The sequence below is a fragment of the Cheilinus undulatus genome, linkage group 21 (genome assembly GCF_018320785.1).
Source record: "Cheilinus undulatus linkage group 21, ASM1832078v1, whole genome shotgun sequence".
Taxonomy (NCBI): domain Eukaryota; kingdom Metazoa; phylum Chordata; class Actinopteri; order Labriformes; family Labridae; genus Cheilinus; species Cheilinus undulatus.
In genome coordinates, this window is record NC_054885.1 from 10,154,346 (window position 1) to 10,168,938 (window position 14,593).

General features: G+C 39.8%; 1 protein-coding gene across 1 annotated transcript; it reads left to right on the forward strand.

The window, feature by feature from the left end:
- The first annotated feature begins 140 nt into the window (after window positions 1-140).
- cdr2l (cerebellar degeneration-related protein 2-like) lies at window positions 141-14,539 on the forward strand. Its single transcript, XM_041778081.1, has 5 exons — window positions 141-488; window positions 7,826-7,938; window positions 9,390-9,538; window positions 10,876-11,040; window positions 13,044-14,539. Exons 1-5 carry the CDS (start codon window positions 410-412, stop codon window positions 13,972-13,974), a joined length of 1,437 nt encoding a protein of 478 aa, XP_041634015.1. The 5' UTR covers window positions 141-409; the 3' UTR covers window positions 13,975-14,539.
- The last annotated feature ends 54 nt before the right edge of the window (window positions 14,540-14,593 follow it).

A 14,593-nucleotide genomic window follows, 5' to 3' on the forward strand; every position in this document is an offset into this window, starting at 1 on the left:
ATCACAGCGCCTCAAATTCTTTTAGCATTTCCAACAACACTTGAACGCATCAGCAGCGGCGTTCAGGCTCTGAGCGGCAGCGAGCTGACAACCTGCGTCTGCAGGGCCCTGCTGCACATCAAAGACAGAGGAGCCCAACACCAAAAACCCCGGGGTGTCATTTCTTATCAGAGGTGCTATTTTATTCCGCGGCTGCAGGTCTGTCGATCTAGTTCTGGTTGGTTTATTTCCGAAGATGCTTCAAGGAGCAGGTGCACCGCCGGGATTTTGCCTTTAAGAAATTGCTCCAAAGGGTTACTCTTTCGGGGGAGGCTGCGCCGCCTGTTGTTTGTTGTCACTTCCGGGCGAGCCGTCGGTGAATTAGCAGATCACACCGCCGGCGACGAAGAAGTATAGTTGACCAGCTTCGATGCTTCGTGCAGGCAGGATGGAGGAGTTTGTCACGGAGGAAGAGGAGCCGTGGTACGACCAGCGAGACCTGGAGCAAGGTGACACATCTGTGTTTCATGTGTTTGTGTCAGCGTGCATGTGATTGAATGAAGTGGGTGGATCACACCACGTAACAATGCCCCATCCACAATCACTGCCGTTCAGGCTGGGATGCTGGGATCCATAAATTCTTGGAGGTGGAGGATGGGAACGAGGGAGGAGGCTGGATCCATCAAACATACATTCATGCACGAGTGCAGGCAAGGGTTGGGCGATACGAACCAGACATCACGATACACGATATATTTATTTTTCTGTATGATGAACAAATGGTTTTCCCAGTAGTTGAATGATAAACTTTTATATGCTTATAGTCAAAAACTGTTTAATACTGAAGCATCAAATATGGAAATTGTAGATATCCAAATTAATAAAACTGTCTTAATTGTACAAAAACATTGGCAACTTTTCTGTATAATGAACATTTTCTATGTTCTATATTCTCTTCTCCTAAGTACCATGTGTTTCAAAAATGATCATATCTGGTATTTGAATGATCAGTTGTATCAAAATTAGACAGAAATGTAATGCAAAACTTTTAATCGAGAGAGAGAGAGTACATTGTCTATATTGCACAAACATGTTGGCAACATTTTGAAGTATTTTGGCTGGGGGCCTGCAAGGACTGGGGTTGGAAACTGAAGGACTGATCAAGCTCTGGTTGCACAAGATGTGGAAATAGTTCTGAAATAGTTCCCAGAGGCAGCACTGCCTCACTCTGCATCACTCCATCTATATAAGGATCTGGTATAAATTGCTCATCTATGGGTTCTAACCACTTTTCCAGATGCTGCTAATGTATTTGCGCAATTTAGACAGTTTGCAGGAGTTTTCCTGCATTTTTGGATCTGAAATATGGTAAATTGTCAATATGGGGATAGACCTGGGTAGTGCATGTGAAGATGATTGACGGACAGCCATAGACCTGATCAGATCCATATTTATATTTGGTAGACTTCAACTATGACTGTGTGCATATTACCCCTGTTATATTGCACAACAGTGACGTATTTCCACTGCTTCTGGGAGTGCAAACTAATTTACAAATTTTGGGATGATTAAAATGAGAACTAAAAACAATTCAATTTTTTTCCTCCCTCAAAAATATTGCACCTCACTATTATAGACTTCTTGACTAGCTCTTTTAAACTGCTCCAAAGTGCAACTAAACAACCTCCATCATGAATGACTACAAGCTGTAAGAGCTGTTTTGAAAGATCTGGACACATTTTTTAAAATAATTTTCCTGCCGAACCTAAAAAACTGCTCTAAATGGGTAAGAATTTTTATGAGAAGAAAAAAAAATATCTCAGAACCTCAAATATGTGGTAAAAAACATATTACGTCTGTGGATGAGTGGTTATCCTAAACTTTTATTTGCATATGATGGGCTGGGATTTTACCATCTTAATACTCATTATCAACAATAATTTGTTCATTAATAAGATAAATGTACATGTTCACTGTTATGTATTTAGGTTATATTTGTGATTTCTTCTTCTATGTGTTATTAATATCATTACGACTTTTTTTACTTGTATTTTTTACATAAGTTTAATATGATGCCACAATATTTTTTATTTAATTTTACTTATTTGATCAAACATTTTATTTAATATTATTTATTTTAATTTTTTTAATTAAATTTTTTAATTTAATCTACAATAATTATTTTTCTTTAATTATTTTTCTTTAATTCATCTTATTTTAACAAAATATTTTATTCTATTTATTCAATTTTATTAGATCTTGTTTTTTATTATCTAACCATTTGTGGTGGGATGGATGATTTTTGTGTGTTTTTACTTTTCATTTTGATTAAAAAAACATATTTCAAAAGCAATAGATTATTCAGTATTGGTTGTCTAAATCAGAGAGGTTTTCACCATGGGGTTCAGGACCCCCAGAGGGTTCAGGAGACACTAAGAGGGGGTCGCCAGATGTCTCCAAAAAACAAAAAATATTTTAAAATTATTTCAAATTGTATATTCTAACCATTCTAATAAAAGTACATGCATACATTTAGCTAAATGTAAAACTGTAAAATAAAACATTGTAATTTGATGATTTATGCTCAATCAAAGTAATGCTTAAAAATCTTTTAGACTGACTTTCCTTGAGTTTGCATGACTGTGCTCAACTACGCCTCAGCCACCTTCAGGTACACTGGGGTCCTCAGTCTCTGGCACCTTAAGTCTGGGGTTTGCGTGCTAAAACTTTTGAGAACCCCTGGTCTAAATCATCATATTTTTTTGTCGCTGTGAAATCAAACAGTTATCACTATCATTAGATTTTTACCAATGATGCAAATACACTACTTCTATAAAATATAGAGAAATCATGTTATGATTCACCATTTCGTATGGCTGGACTATATGGCCTAAAAATCAAATTTCTGATTTTTCATGCCAAACCTGATTAAGGGTTTAATTCATTTCCTTTCCTGTATGTATGCACGCAATAGAACAACAGAGATTATCAGCCAGTATATTGATTAGATTTGAGTACTCGAGTACCTGATGTTGCTGTCATTAGTGTTGCATGGGAAAACTTTTTGGGTTTGTCTGACTAAATATCCACAATAAGAAATGATAAGAATTTATAAAATAATAATAATAATTACACAGCTTTTTCACATCTCCAGCCCTGACTATTATAGCCTGGATGGCTGATCTTATTAACAGCATCTAAAAACAGCTACAGTAACTCTCGAGACTCATCACTCAAAAGGCAAACGAAGGGTTAGCACTGGTTAGCACATGCTGTTGAAGGAACGCCAGAGCAGAGAAGATTAGCCTGCTAAAAATGAAACTACGAGGTTTGAAATATGCTCCCATTAAGTTTGTGAGGAGAGGGAGAAAAGGGTTCTGGTATGCAAATAATCCAAATGTCTCTCATTCTGATGCAGTTTCCCACCAGTCTGCCTGGACTCAACCAGCCAAAGTCAAGGGGGGTGACCAGGCCTACCATTCAGCATAAACATTTCAAATAGATTATCTTGTGGCCAAAAGATTTACTGAACCCTAGTCCTTGCATCTATTTCTAAAATTGACCCTAATATTAACTATACTGATAAACTGTCTCGCTCAGTTTCTCAGTTGAAAATAAACAAACGTATCTTAAAATCTCAACAAATCGCCCAGCCCTTGAGCACGTGCTGTAAAAGCTGTAAAGCCATGCCTCTGTCTGCCTCTGGATCAGCCTCCCCCTCATCTCTGCTGCTTCCCTCCCCTGCCAATTACTGTGATGTTGTCAGTCATGTTTCCCAGAATAGTCTCCTGTCTGTCTGAGTCAAAGTTGCCTCTGTTTCAGCTCCTTACTCTCGTATCCCAGCATCCTTTCCTCCCATAGTATGTCTCTTACAGTGGATGAAACCCTCCCTGACGGCGTACCTCAGAGGAGAAATGTGTGTCCGTCTGCAGCGCTGGCCTCAGCATCACCCCATCCCCTGATTACCTGCTGACCCAGAGAGCTAAAGCAGCTTTGAGTCTCATCATCGCAGCATTCATAGAGCAGAGAGAGAGAGAGATAAAGCCAGGTGGATTCTGCTGCAGTGCTGTCTGCTTCTCATCTCAGCGTTATTCAGTCATTAAGCCCCTGGATGATCTGATTAGGGAGACCCAGACCAGACCTCCTTAGTCGGGATAAGTGGTTCATCGCTGTGGGGTCAGATGTAAGGCATAATTGCTAAACTGTTATCATCTGCTCATGGCAAATTCAACGCAGTTATGCAACTTTTCTAAAGCCATCTTTGACATTTAGAGACCCGTGCTTTCAAGGGGTGGGAATGGCAGAGTAACGCACGATACTGTACAATATGGTACAATATATAACGATAGAGTATGGTTGACACTTTAAGTCAGTAAGACTATAAGACCAAAGAAATATATGATATAATACCATATGATTCAAGATGGTTGATTCGACATGACATACCAAAATGATATACAATACAATAAAATATGATATGGTTGATAGTAAACAATATACCAAGATAAAATACAATATGATATGATACTATACTGAATGGTATGATATTTTATATTATACAATAAAGTTAATATGTTGGTGATATAGTTGGTACATTACAGTGTAATATGATGCTATTGATATGATATGGTTGATACCACACAATATGATACAGTCTACACCAGTGGTTCTCAACTGGTGGGTTGGGACTCAAAAGTGGGTCACAAAGCCCTTTTCAGTGGGTCGTAGATATGTGCCTGGAAAAAAAATTGCGCCAAATTGTCTATGAAACTCTATTAAACATACATATTTTTGTTACACTTTTTGAACTGTCTTAGGCCCAAGCTCTACTATTATTTATTAAATACAGCAGATTGACCAAAAATTCCCCAAAATCTGGATTGCAATTCTTCTTAGGGAGTTGATAGTGGGTCCGGTAACTCAACCAGTTGAGAACCACTGGTCTACACAATTAATAGAATAAGGAACAATACAATGCAATAAGATAAAATCTGATCGATACGGTATGGTATACCAAGATAATATATGATACGATACTGTATGGTGTCATGTGGTACAATATAATACAATGCAGTTGATATAGTATGCTATGGTCGATAGATGGTACAGTCTAATACAACACAGTACAATTCAGTCAATACAGTACAGTGTGATATTATATAATAAGATACAATATGGTCCGATATGGTCAAAATGATGCAGTCGATCGAAACAATAAGGTCCACATGATGCAGTCAATACGATATGGTGGATAGGATACGTTCAATACGATACGTTCCATATGATCTGTTGATGCAGTCATTCGATACAATATGATCAATATGATGCAGTTGATACAATCAGTCGGTACAATATGGTCAGTAGAATATGGTTGATAATTTGATACGATATGGTTGATATAATCTGATCGATACCATATGGTAGATATGATATGGTCCATATGGCTGATATGGTCTGGTTGATATAATATGGTCTATACCAGTGAAAACCAACTGGAGGCCCAGGGGCCACATCAAGCCCCCCCACAGTTTCCTATCCGGCCCCCACGGGATTATTAATTCAGAAAATTTGAGAGGGCAAAAATATGGCATGCTATTTTTTACCCTTTTTTACTGAAGTCTAAAGAAAACCTAGCAGCTTATCAGACAAGAAGCACACTAATATTTCTGTAATTTGGTCTGGTAAACACATACTTGTTATTGATTAAAGTTGCAGTTTTTGCAATAATTTCCACATAAGGCTCTTTGAGAGTGCGATTTCAATTTCCCTACTCTGAGATTCACGGATCTGTTTTCTGCATGTGTTTTTGGCCAATCACAGCACAGCATATTAGCAACAAACCTCTTGATGTCTATCACCCTAGTGGTAGACATCAAGCAGCTAAAATACCTCAATCACCCCCGTGTGGCTGGCTGCAGGAAAGGTGATAGGGACTGATCTGGTTGTTAAAGGCTTAAAGTTCCATTAATTTTGGAAGGAAATAATATTTTTACAAGAAATTTTTAATCACAAAAATTGATTTTATTTCAGTTTGTTTCAATGTCTGGCCCCCACAGAGTCAGTCAAGAAAAAGCTGGCCCTTGTGAAAATGGAGTTGATGATCCCTGGTCTATACGATGTGTGCAATACAGTAAATAAAGTATGATCAATTTGATATGGCCAATATGATACAGTTTTGCTGATATGGTTGATATGATACGGTAGATATGATATGGTTGATACGATATGTTTGATATGATGTGGTCAGTGCAATATGGAATGACACAATGAGATGTGATCTGATCTGAAAATCTGATCCAAAGGCAAATTACAATGGCCGCTTCAAGAAGTTTGCTCTTGTTTTGTGTGTTAATATGGAGATGAACTGTCAGCGTTCTCCTCTCTGCTGCAACCTGACCAGGGCAGTGGGTGGTGGTAACTGAGCCCCAGGAAATCTGACTGGAATCCCCAAAACCTTTCAAATGATTGGCTGTTTGTCTGGTCAGCCATTAACCAAACATTTAAACAAATCCAATCACCTAGCATACCTAAACTTAGATTTTATATTCCCATGGCGAGTTATATGAAAGTGGCCCCACTATCCCAATATAATTCTGTATTTGGCCCTCAGTTGAAAACATTTGGACAATTGTGCAATAAAAGATACAACAGCACGGTTGTTCTGCATAAGTTTATTAAAAACAATCCTGATGATTCATCACACTTTTTGAGTAACTGATGGAAACACTAAGTCCCTTAGAAGGTTAAGAGCAGGAATTGTGTTTTTATTCAGTCTAATTTGGTTCAGTTTAACCTCTTATCATGCGTCATCCTTCACTTATTGTTCTCACTGCCTGATGTTATCTCACGGTCTTCTTTTATCTTCCTCTTTCAATTAATTAACTTTCATTAACATTGACCTCATTTGTGTCATGGTTCCTAGAATAAAATGAAGTTTTAGCACTAGAAATTAAATAGTTCTACCGCACAAGCTAGGTAAATTATATAACGGCCATATTTGTATTTTGTCATATCACTAGTGTTATGATGTGGACAGATGGCGTGGTGTAGTGGTGATGTCATGTTTCAGCTTTATCTGGGTGGCCAGTGTTGAGATTCACACATCAGAGAGCATCACAGAGCTGCGTGTGCAGAGTCACATTATTTCATGCACAGCTGTGGTGTATACATAACTGCATTCATAGACACAATAACCCATGTTTTCAGCATGTGACAGCCTTTTTTTGTTTTCTAGGTGACACATTTGGTATTTCCTCGTCAAAAACCTTTCATCTGTGTACGTAGTGGTGAGATTACATAACTAATACTCGGCACGTGCCCACCCTTGGGAGCAGAAACAGAGCTGTGACTGATTTGGACCTCAGGGGGGGTTGAAGGCTCGCTGTGTACTCTACTCACACGTTCTCACTCAGCTCATTAGCAGCTCTGAATAAGAGGCAAATGTAGCAATGCGGACATGCAGAGTGAGCTTATGATATCTAATTATGTTTGATTGAAGAAGAACCCTGCTGCAGTTGTGCCTATCACTATAACACATACATGCCCTAATTTATGTTAATCTCATATTTGCACCTACAAAGAGGCATTTGTCTGTGTTTTTGCATGCTTTTCTCACTCCTCACACTCTAAATTGTGCTAATCAAACACTGTGTTCATGTCCAGTGATGGCGGTCACTGGCTCTCTCCCTTCTCTCTCCTCCTTTAATGCTGTGTCATTGTGAGCTCCTGGTACGCCAAGCCTGCCAGTTTCTCCTCCTCTTCCTCAGCTTCCTCTCAGCAGAAGAGATGAATAATGTATACTTATAAATTAGCTGTGTTGTTTTTCTCTTCTTATCCATTGAATTAGATCTGCACCTGGCAGCCGAGCTTGGCAAGACGCTCCTGGAACGCAACAAGGAGCTCGAGGACTCTCTGCAGCAGATGTACATCAACAATGAGGAGCAAGTGCATGAGATAGAGGTACATCAGTGTTGGTTTGCCAAGTATACATGTGCAAGCACATGTTAGTACAGAAATACACAACACAATTCCATAAAAAATTGAACATTGTGTAAAATCTAAATAAATAAAGAATACAGTGATTTGCCAATCATATTCAGCCTATATTCACACATAATATGTATCTAATGTTCAAATAATGATAAATGTGATGTTTTTTGTAAATATACACATTCTGATTCAATGCCCGCAACATGTTTGAAAAAAGTTGGGACAGGAGCCTGTTTACCACTGTTACATCATCTTTTCCTCTCATGACACTGCAAATGTCCAAGGACTGAACTTGCTTGATGTACATTTTTATTTCCTCAACATTGTGGGGTTTCTAAGACATAACTGTTCTGAATGCAGGCCAGTCTGGTGTCTGGATGGAAGCTCCAAAACATGTGTGCACCTCTCAGTATCAATGGCACCTTCACAGATGTGCAAGTGACCCATGCCGTGGGCACTAATACACACAAACACCATCACAGATGTTGGCTTTTGAACTCTGCTTTGATAACAATATAGATGGATAGTTTCCTCTTTAGACATCATCTCACTCAGAACGGCAATATATGCAAAACTTTGTAAATAAAATCTTTAGGGTTAGAGTAAGGGTTAGGATACTAAAAGTTAAATACCTGACCTATAAAACCTAAATTAACGTTTAGTAAAGTGGAGTAAACACTCTGCTCCCAGGGAAAAAAAGCTTATCCTCCATGAAAATAGTTTAATGCAGCAAGTGTAGCTCACTTAGCCCTGCTAGCTGCATAAGCAACATAGATAACAGAGCTACATAGCTGACATAGATAGAGCTAAGCTCACAAAGCAGCAACATAAGCTACATAGCTATGGTAGCTTTTGCCAAAGCTCACGTTGCTAAAGCCAACTTTGCTACATTGTCTTATGTAGTGAGATTATTAAATAGTTACGGTCATAGATATCCATATCTATGAACTATGTTAGCTCAAGCTAAAGTTAACGAAGCTAAAGCAAGTTACCGTTCATGTAACTACTACTTAAACGTGTCTGTACCTAATTTAATCCCGGATTTGACCTCTGAACTTTTTCTCTTTTATTTATGACATGTTGCTTAGTCTGTAATGTTTGCAATTTGCAACATCGTACTGGCAAATTCTGGCCCTTCCAATTCTGAAAGAGATGGGGTCTCAGATGAACAATTTGCAGCCAGACTGTCTTCACACATTTTGCAGCTATTTTATTTAATTGTAAAACCCCGTAATCTCCTTTAGCTGTGTATACATTATGGCTTTTTAACTAAATCTGAAAGTGAGCAAATCCATTATCCTAACACATTAAAGCTGCACAGGTTGTATCCTTTTCAGAGAAAAAGTGCAGTAAAAGAGCTACTGGATTTTTACCGAGCTGCTAATTAACCAGTTTTATTATGTAACTCTTCTCTGTTGCAGTATCTTTCCAAGCAACTGGAAATGTTACGGGAGATGAATGAGCAGCATGCAAAGGTATACGAACAGCTGGATGTGACCGCCAGAGAGCTGGAGATCACCAACGAGAAGCTGGTGCTGGAGAGCAAGGCTTCGCAACAGAAAATAGACAGGTGAAAATCACCGCTAATACTCTGTCAACAATCATCCTTTGCTCTTCTGTTTTGGAGTCCTGTAGGAGTAATAGACAGTTAAAAAATATCAATATGATTGGCGCGCCGGTAGTCGAGTGGTTAAGGCGCATGCCATATACGCAGGCGACCCGGGTTCGAGTCCGGCCCGTGGCACTATTTCCTGCATGTCTCTCCCCGCTCTCTCCCCTGTTTCCGACTCTATCCCCTGTCCTATACTATCAAATAAAGGCAAAAAGGCCAAAAATAAATCTAAAAAAAAAAATATATATATATCAATATGATATACAATCATACTACTCATGCTTACTGTCTATCAAGATGAACAGAGCAACATCTGCCTAAAATTTAAGCCAAAATATTGAGCGCTCCCGCTGCTGATTAGCTGCAGTGTAAGCAACTTGTCCCACCTCCTCCACGTTAACAGATGGGCCATGAGGCAAACTTTAAAGTTAAAATACTCGCAAAATTCTTTTTGCTTAAACCTGGAGTCTGTCATAACTGTTAGATGAAATCAAGCTGATTCTTGTTAAAGGGTTAATTTTTCTGAGTAGTGTTATTTCAATTTGATATTTGACATCAAAAACATTGGATGATCTGCAGCTCGGTTGACAAATGCTGCTCTTTTGAGCATTGTCAAGTGGATTAGCAGAGTAGAGGAGGAAAATTGGGGAAGAATGTAACAGAAATTAGTAATACAGATATTTAACTTTTCATAAACCCAAGTGTCTGCTTAAAACTGATTCAAGAATTGGATTTCTGTAGGCTTACTTTAGAGATCTTTGGTGTTTAATCTGTAAGTTAGCTCCTTTGTGTGCATGTCTTGCTCCAAATTGTCACCAAACCATGTACTGTATGTCACATCCCATCAATGGGGTATTTTGGCTTCATTTTATTGCAGCAAAAGGAGATGGAGACATATTGTCCATTTTAATATACTGTGATCAAGCATCACCATCCTAATAATAACATTCAGATCATAAATACAAGGATGCATAAATAGATACATCTATATGTAAGAATTACACAAAAACGAATATTACAGCCTCAAAAAGAGAACACTTGATACTTTTGTTCTTTTTAGCAATTATCTAATCAGGGATTAAGGTGCTTTTTAAACTGTATAAGTGGTCTGAGGGCTAAACAGCACTCTAAATAGGGTCCTCTGTTCTGTCTTAATATGTCTTATTCCTCATGCTGTAACCATGACTCGCTCTGGCTTTCAGAGAATGGTATGCAGAAGAAAAAGGGATTTAATCAACCTAATAATGACGTAACAAGCACTGAACCAGTGTTTGTGTGTTTGTTTGTGCTCGCAGACTGATGGGAACCATGGAGACTCTGCAGGGTCAGGTGGACAGTCTGACGGCTCGGGTGGAGGAGCTAAGAACTCTGGAGGAACTGAGGGTTCGCAGGGAGAAGAAGGAACGGCGCAAGACCGTGCACTCCTTCCCCTGTCTCAAAGAGCTCTGCACCGCACCAAGGTCACACTTTCAACTTTTACTATACACTAAGGCTTCCTTGATTTTTATTTTATTTTATGATCTTAAAGTTATAACAGGTCTTAACAAAAAAGTAACAAAGTGCTGTACACATAAGGTAAACCAAAAATATAAATGAATAATAATACCGTAGGTACCAGAGCTTTCAGACTGGTGCTTCTTATCTTTGGGCTTCTTAGAACACATCTATGCATAGTAGCCAGATTTAGAGATTTTGGCTTGCTCATATAGATTAGCAAGTTGCTAATACTAGCTGCATGTTTAGTCCAAATTTAGTCAAATTAAATTTCAGATTCTGTGACTTCTTACCCTGTTAAACTGATATACCACAAAGGTTATAATTTTTGAAATAACATAAGGCCTGAAGAGGTCCTAAGAACTTATAAAGATTGGTTAAAACCAAACGGCTGCAAACTGCACTCCTACGAGTTAGCTAGCTAAAGAGACGGCCTCAGCTAAAGTTAATTTACCCAGTTTTGTTGTTTCTAGTCACTAGAAATGCTCTCAAATATTTTTAACACTGCCTAATGGAACTAAACAGAGATGTCTAATCATACAGGAGAAGAAAAGTGACACCAAATCAGCTAATAAACTAGGTTAGCTTAGCAGAGTAGCTTTAACTTCTGTCTCTTTAGAATAAGTCTGAGAATTAGCTTGATAGGCTATCTTCAAACGTTTAAACACTGGTATGACATTTTCATGTTTGAAATTAAAGTTTCATGCATTTTACTAATGATGGTATAAGTTGGTAATTGTCAGAGTAAATAGAAAGGAAAGCTGTACAGCAGTGTCTGAAGTCACCTGCTACATAGGTCTACTGCTACTACTTTTACATACTTCTGGATGTTTCAGACTGGGTGTATGGCAGCTGCGTGATACCTGCATCACTGCCTGATTTTCATTTGAGTGTGCTATCAAAGGGAAATGTCTGTGATTCTAGAAGTTGGGTTCTGTGAGACGATAGTAGTGCCATTAGCATCCAGTGATTCAGTGAGTATTGGACCTTCAAACAGGAAGTACTATATAGCGCCACAAATGGGAATAGCTGCGGCATGTGATTTAGCAAGTTTTTTTTAGTAAAAATGGGCCAAAAAAGAATGCTGGCTCAATTGTGCACTATATTGAAAAATTTCTGATGCATGCCCTACACCTGAGCGTACCTGAGCAGCTGTTTGCGTCTGCCAAATTGAGCTCACACTAGCTGTTTCAGCTCAGTTTTCCACTTCACAAGCTGACACAATGTTTTCATAAGGTAAAAATATTGGGTCAACTTTAGCTTGTCTAATTATCAGTCATTAGAAGAATATGACAGCCATGAACTTATCTGGATGACAAATATCCATTCAGCTCTTCTAGTGGGGGTTGCTTTTTTCAGTTTATCTTCAGAAAGTTGAAGAAGGTCCATAAAATACCAGCGTTCAGTAAGGCAGGGAACTCTGGATGGGGAGTGATGCAGGCTGCAGGTGTCTTTGGGCCATTGCCCTTGATTAGAAATGTCAATTAAATGATAAGTCTCATAAATTTTAACGACAGTAGATCTCGTCTGCATGTCCTCACAGTTTCCAAATATAAACCATCAGGTAAGCTAACCAGTCTCAGCTGAAGATTTTCCCCTCTCTTTCTTCCCATCATAAAAGTATTCTCTGGTTTCCACATTAAACGGCAGGTCATCGTCACTCGAGTCAAAAACCTTAATTTTAGTTTGTTTCAGCTTAGTTACTCCAAGTGTCCTCTGACCTTCCACTGAGGCAGAAGAGCACGAGCTGGTAGCCAAAGCTTGCAGTTTAAAATAGTGACAAACACAGAGGCTTTCTGGTTGAAAAAGAAAATGCTTCAAAAATGTTACATCTAATGTACAATTGACACCAATTTGACCCATGGCATGGCTGCCAGTGTTTAACAACAATTTATTAACACAGTTATTTGAGTATTCTTATTCTTATTATTAACCTTATTAAGAGATGTTATCACTATTTTTTCTCCAGGTATGAGGATGGCTTCCTGTTGGCTAACCCGGGCAGTGTAGACCTTGCCGAGAGACGACCTGTCGATGAGGAGAACGAGCGCCTCAGGGACATCGTCTCCTCCCTGCGCTCAGCGATGGCCACAGAGCGATCGAAGAGGGAGGGTGCTGAGCGGGAGTGTGCTGCCGTGCTGCAGGAGTTTGAGCGTCTGGAGCAGCGTCTGTTGGGAGCGGAGGGCTGCCAGCTGCGGGTTCAGGAGCTCGAGGCTGAGCTGCAGGAGATGCAGCAGCTTAGGAAGTCCAGGATGTCTTTGGTTGGAGGTATGGAGGAGGGCTTGGAGACTCTGCTCAGCAACGGCCCAGAGACTGACACCCCTGAGGTCGGGGTGGAGGAAGGAGGCGAAGGCGGTTCTGGAGAGGCTGGGGGAACGGGGCAGCAGGGAGGCCCGGTGAGGAAAAGCTGCAGCGACACAGCTCTAAATGCAATTTCAGCCCGCGATGCATCAGGCAGGCGACAGGGCAGCTACGCTCTCCACGCCAACGGCGTCCGCAAGCGTGGCATGTCCATCCTGCGAGAGGTTGACGAGCAGTACCACGCCCTACTGGAGAAGTACGAGGAGCTGCTGGGGAAGTGCCGCCGTCACGAGGAGAGCCTGTGCCATGCTGGGGTGCAGACGTCACGTCCTGTCTCCAGAGACCCCTCCATGAAAGAATACTGCATGGCTTCTGAAGGCCCGTCCACATCCGGGGCCGTCGCCACTCCTCCGACACCTCCTCAAACCCCCTCCACACCTGAAGCTCTGGAGGGGATCAGCAGGCAGGTGGAGCAGGTGGACAAACGGCTGAGCCAGAACACGCCGGAGTACAAGGCTCTGTTCAAAGAGATCTTCTCACGTTTGCAGAAGACGAAGAGTGATATGAACTCCACCAAGAGCAGGAAGAGTCACAAATGAGCTAGAAAGACCATGTTTACATGGCGGCCATGCTGTTCTGACATCACGCTTAGGGTGGGAGGCTTATTCTGTTAAAATCTCACTAATTCTAGGTTGTAAATCCTATAATTGTAACATGATAGACATTTCAATGCTTTCTAAATGGTTAATCATTTAAAAGAACAAAGAGCACAGAAAATCTGGAGGAATGTTGGACCACATTTTCAGTATTTCAAAGCAAAAAAACAGATAATCATCTGCATGCTGCCTTATTGAACAAAAACATCAGCAACTGAAATGTTGCCAGCATATGAATGCAGTTCAGATAGCACTCTCTTTCTTTTGCTCATCATAGCTTTTGGCTAAATTATGACTGAAGATGTGTTTTTTTTATTTTTTTATTTTCAAGCATTTCCCTAAAATGCCAGCAAGTTTTATAATTTTATAGCACAAAAAGCATTTAATATTTTAAGACTGTGTTACTGTTACACAGGAGCACAGCAGTGTGAGATTATAACAATGCGAGCCTCCTACCCTCAGTGTTACGCCAGCAGAAGAAGGCCTCCATGTGAATATGGTGAAACAAATTCTGATACTACCTGCGCTGAAAACAGTGACTGCACTACACTTATCTTTATTA

What these genes read in the sequence shown, in the direction of transcription:
- cdr2l (XM_041778081.1), top strand. Translation starts at nt 410, where the DNA reads ATGCTTCGTGCAGGCAGGATGGAGGAGTTTGTCACGGAGGAAGAGGAG. An exon ending in CCAGCGAGACCTGGAGCAAG is followed by an intron (nt 489 to 7,825) that starts GTGACACATCTG and finishes CCATTGAATTAG; the next exon opens with ATCTGCACCTGGCAGCCGAG. An exon ending in AGCAAGTGCATGAGATAGAG is followed by an intron (nt 7,939 to 9,389) that starts GTACATCAGTGT and finishes TCTCTGTTGCAG; the next exon opens with TATCTTTCCAAGCAACTGGA.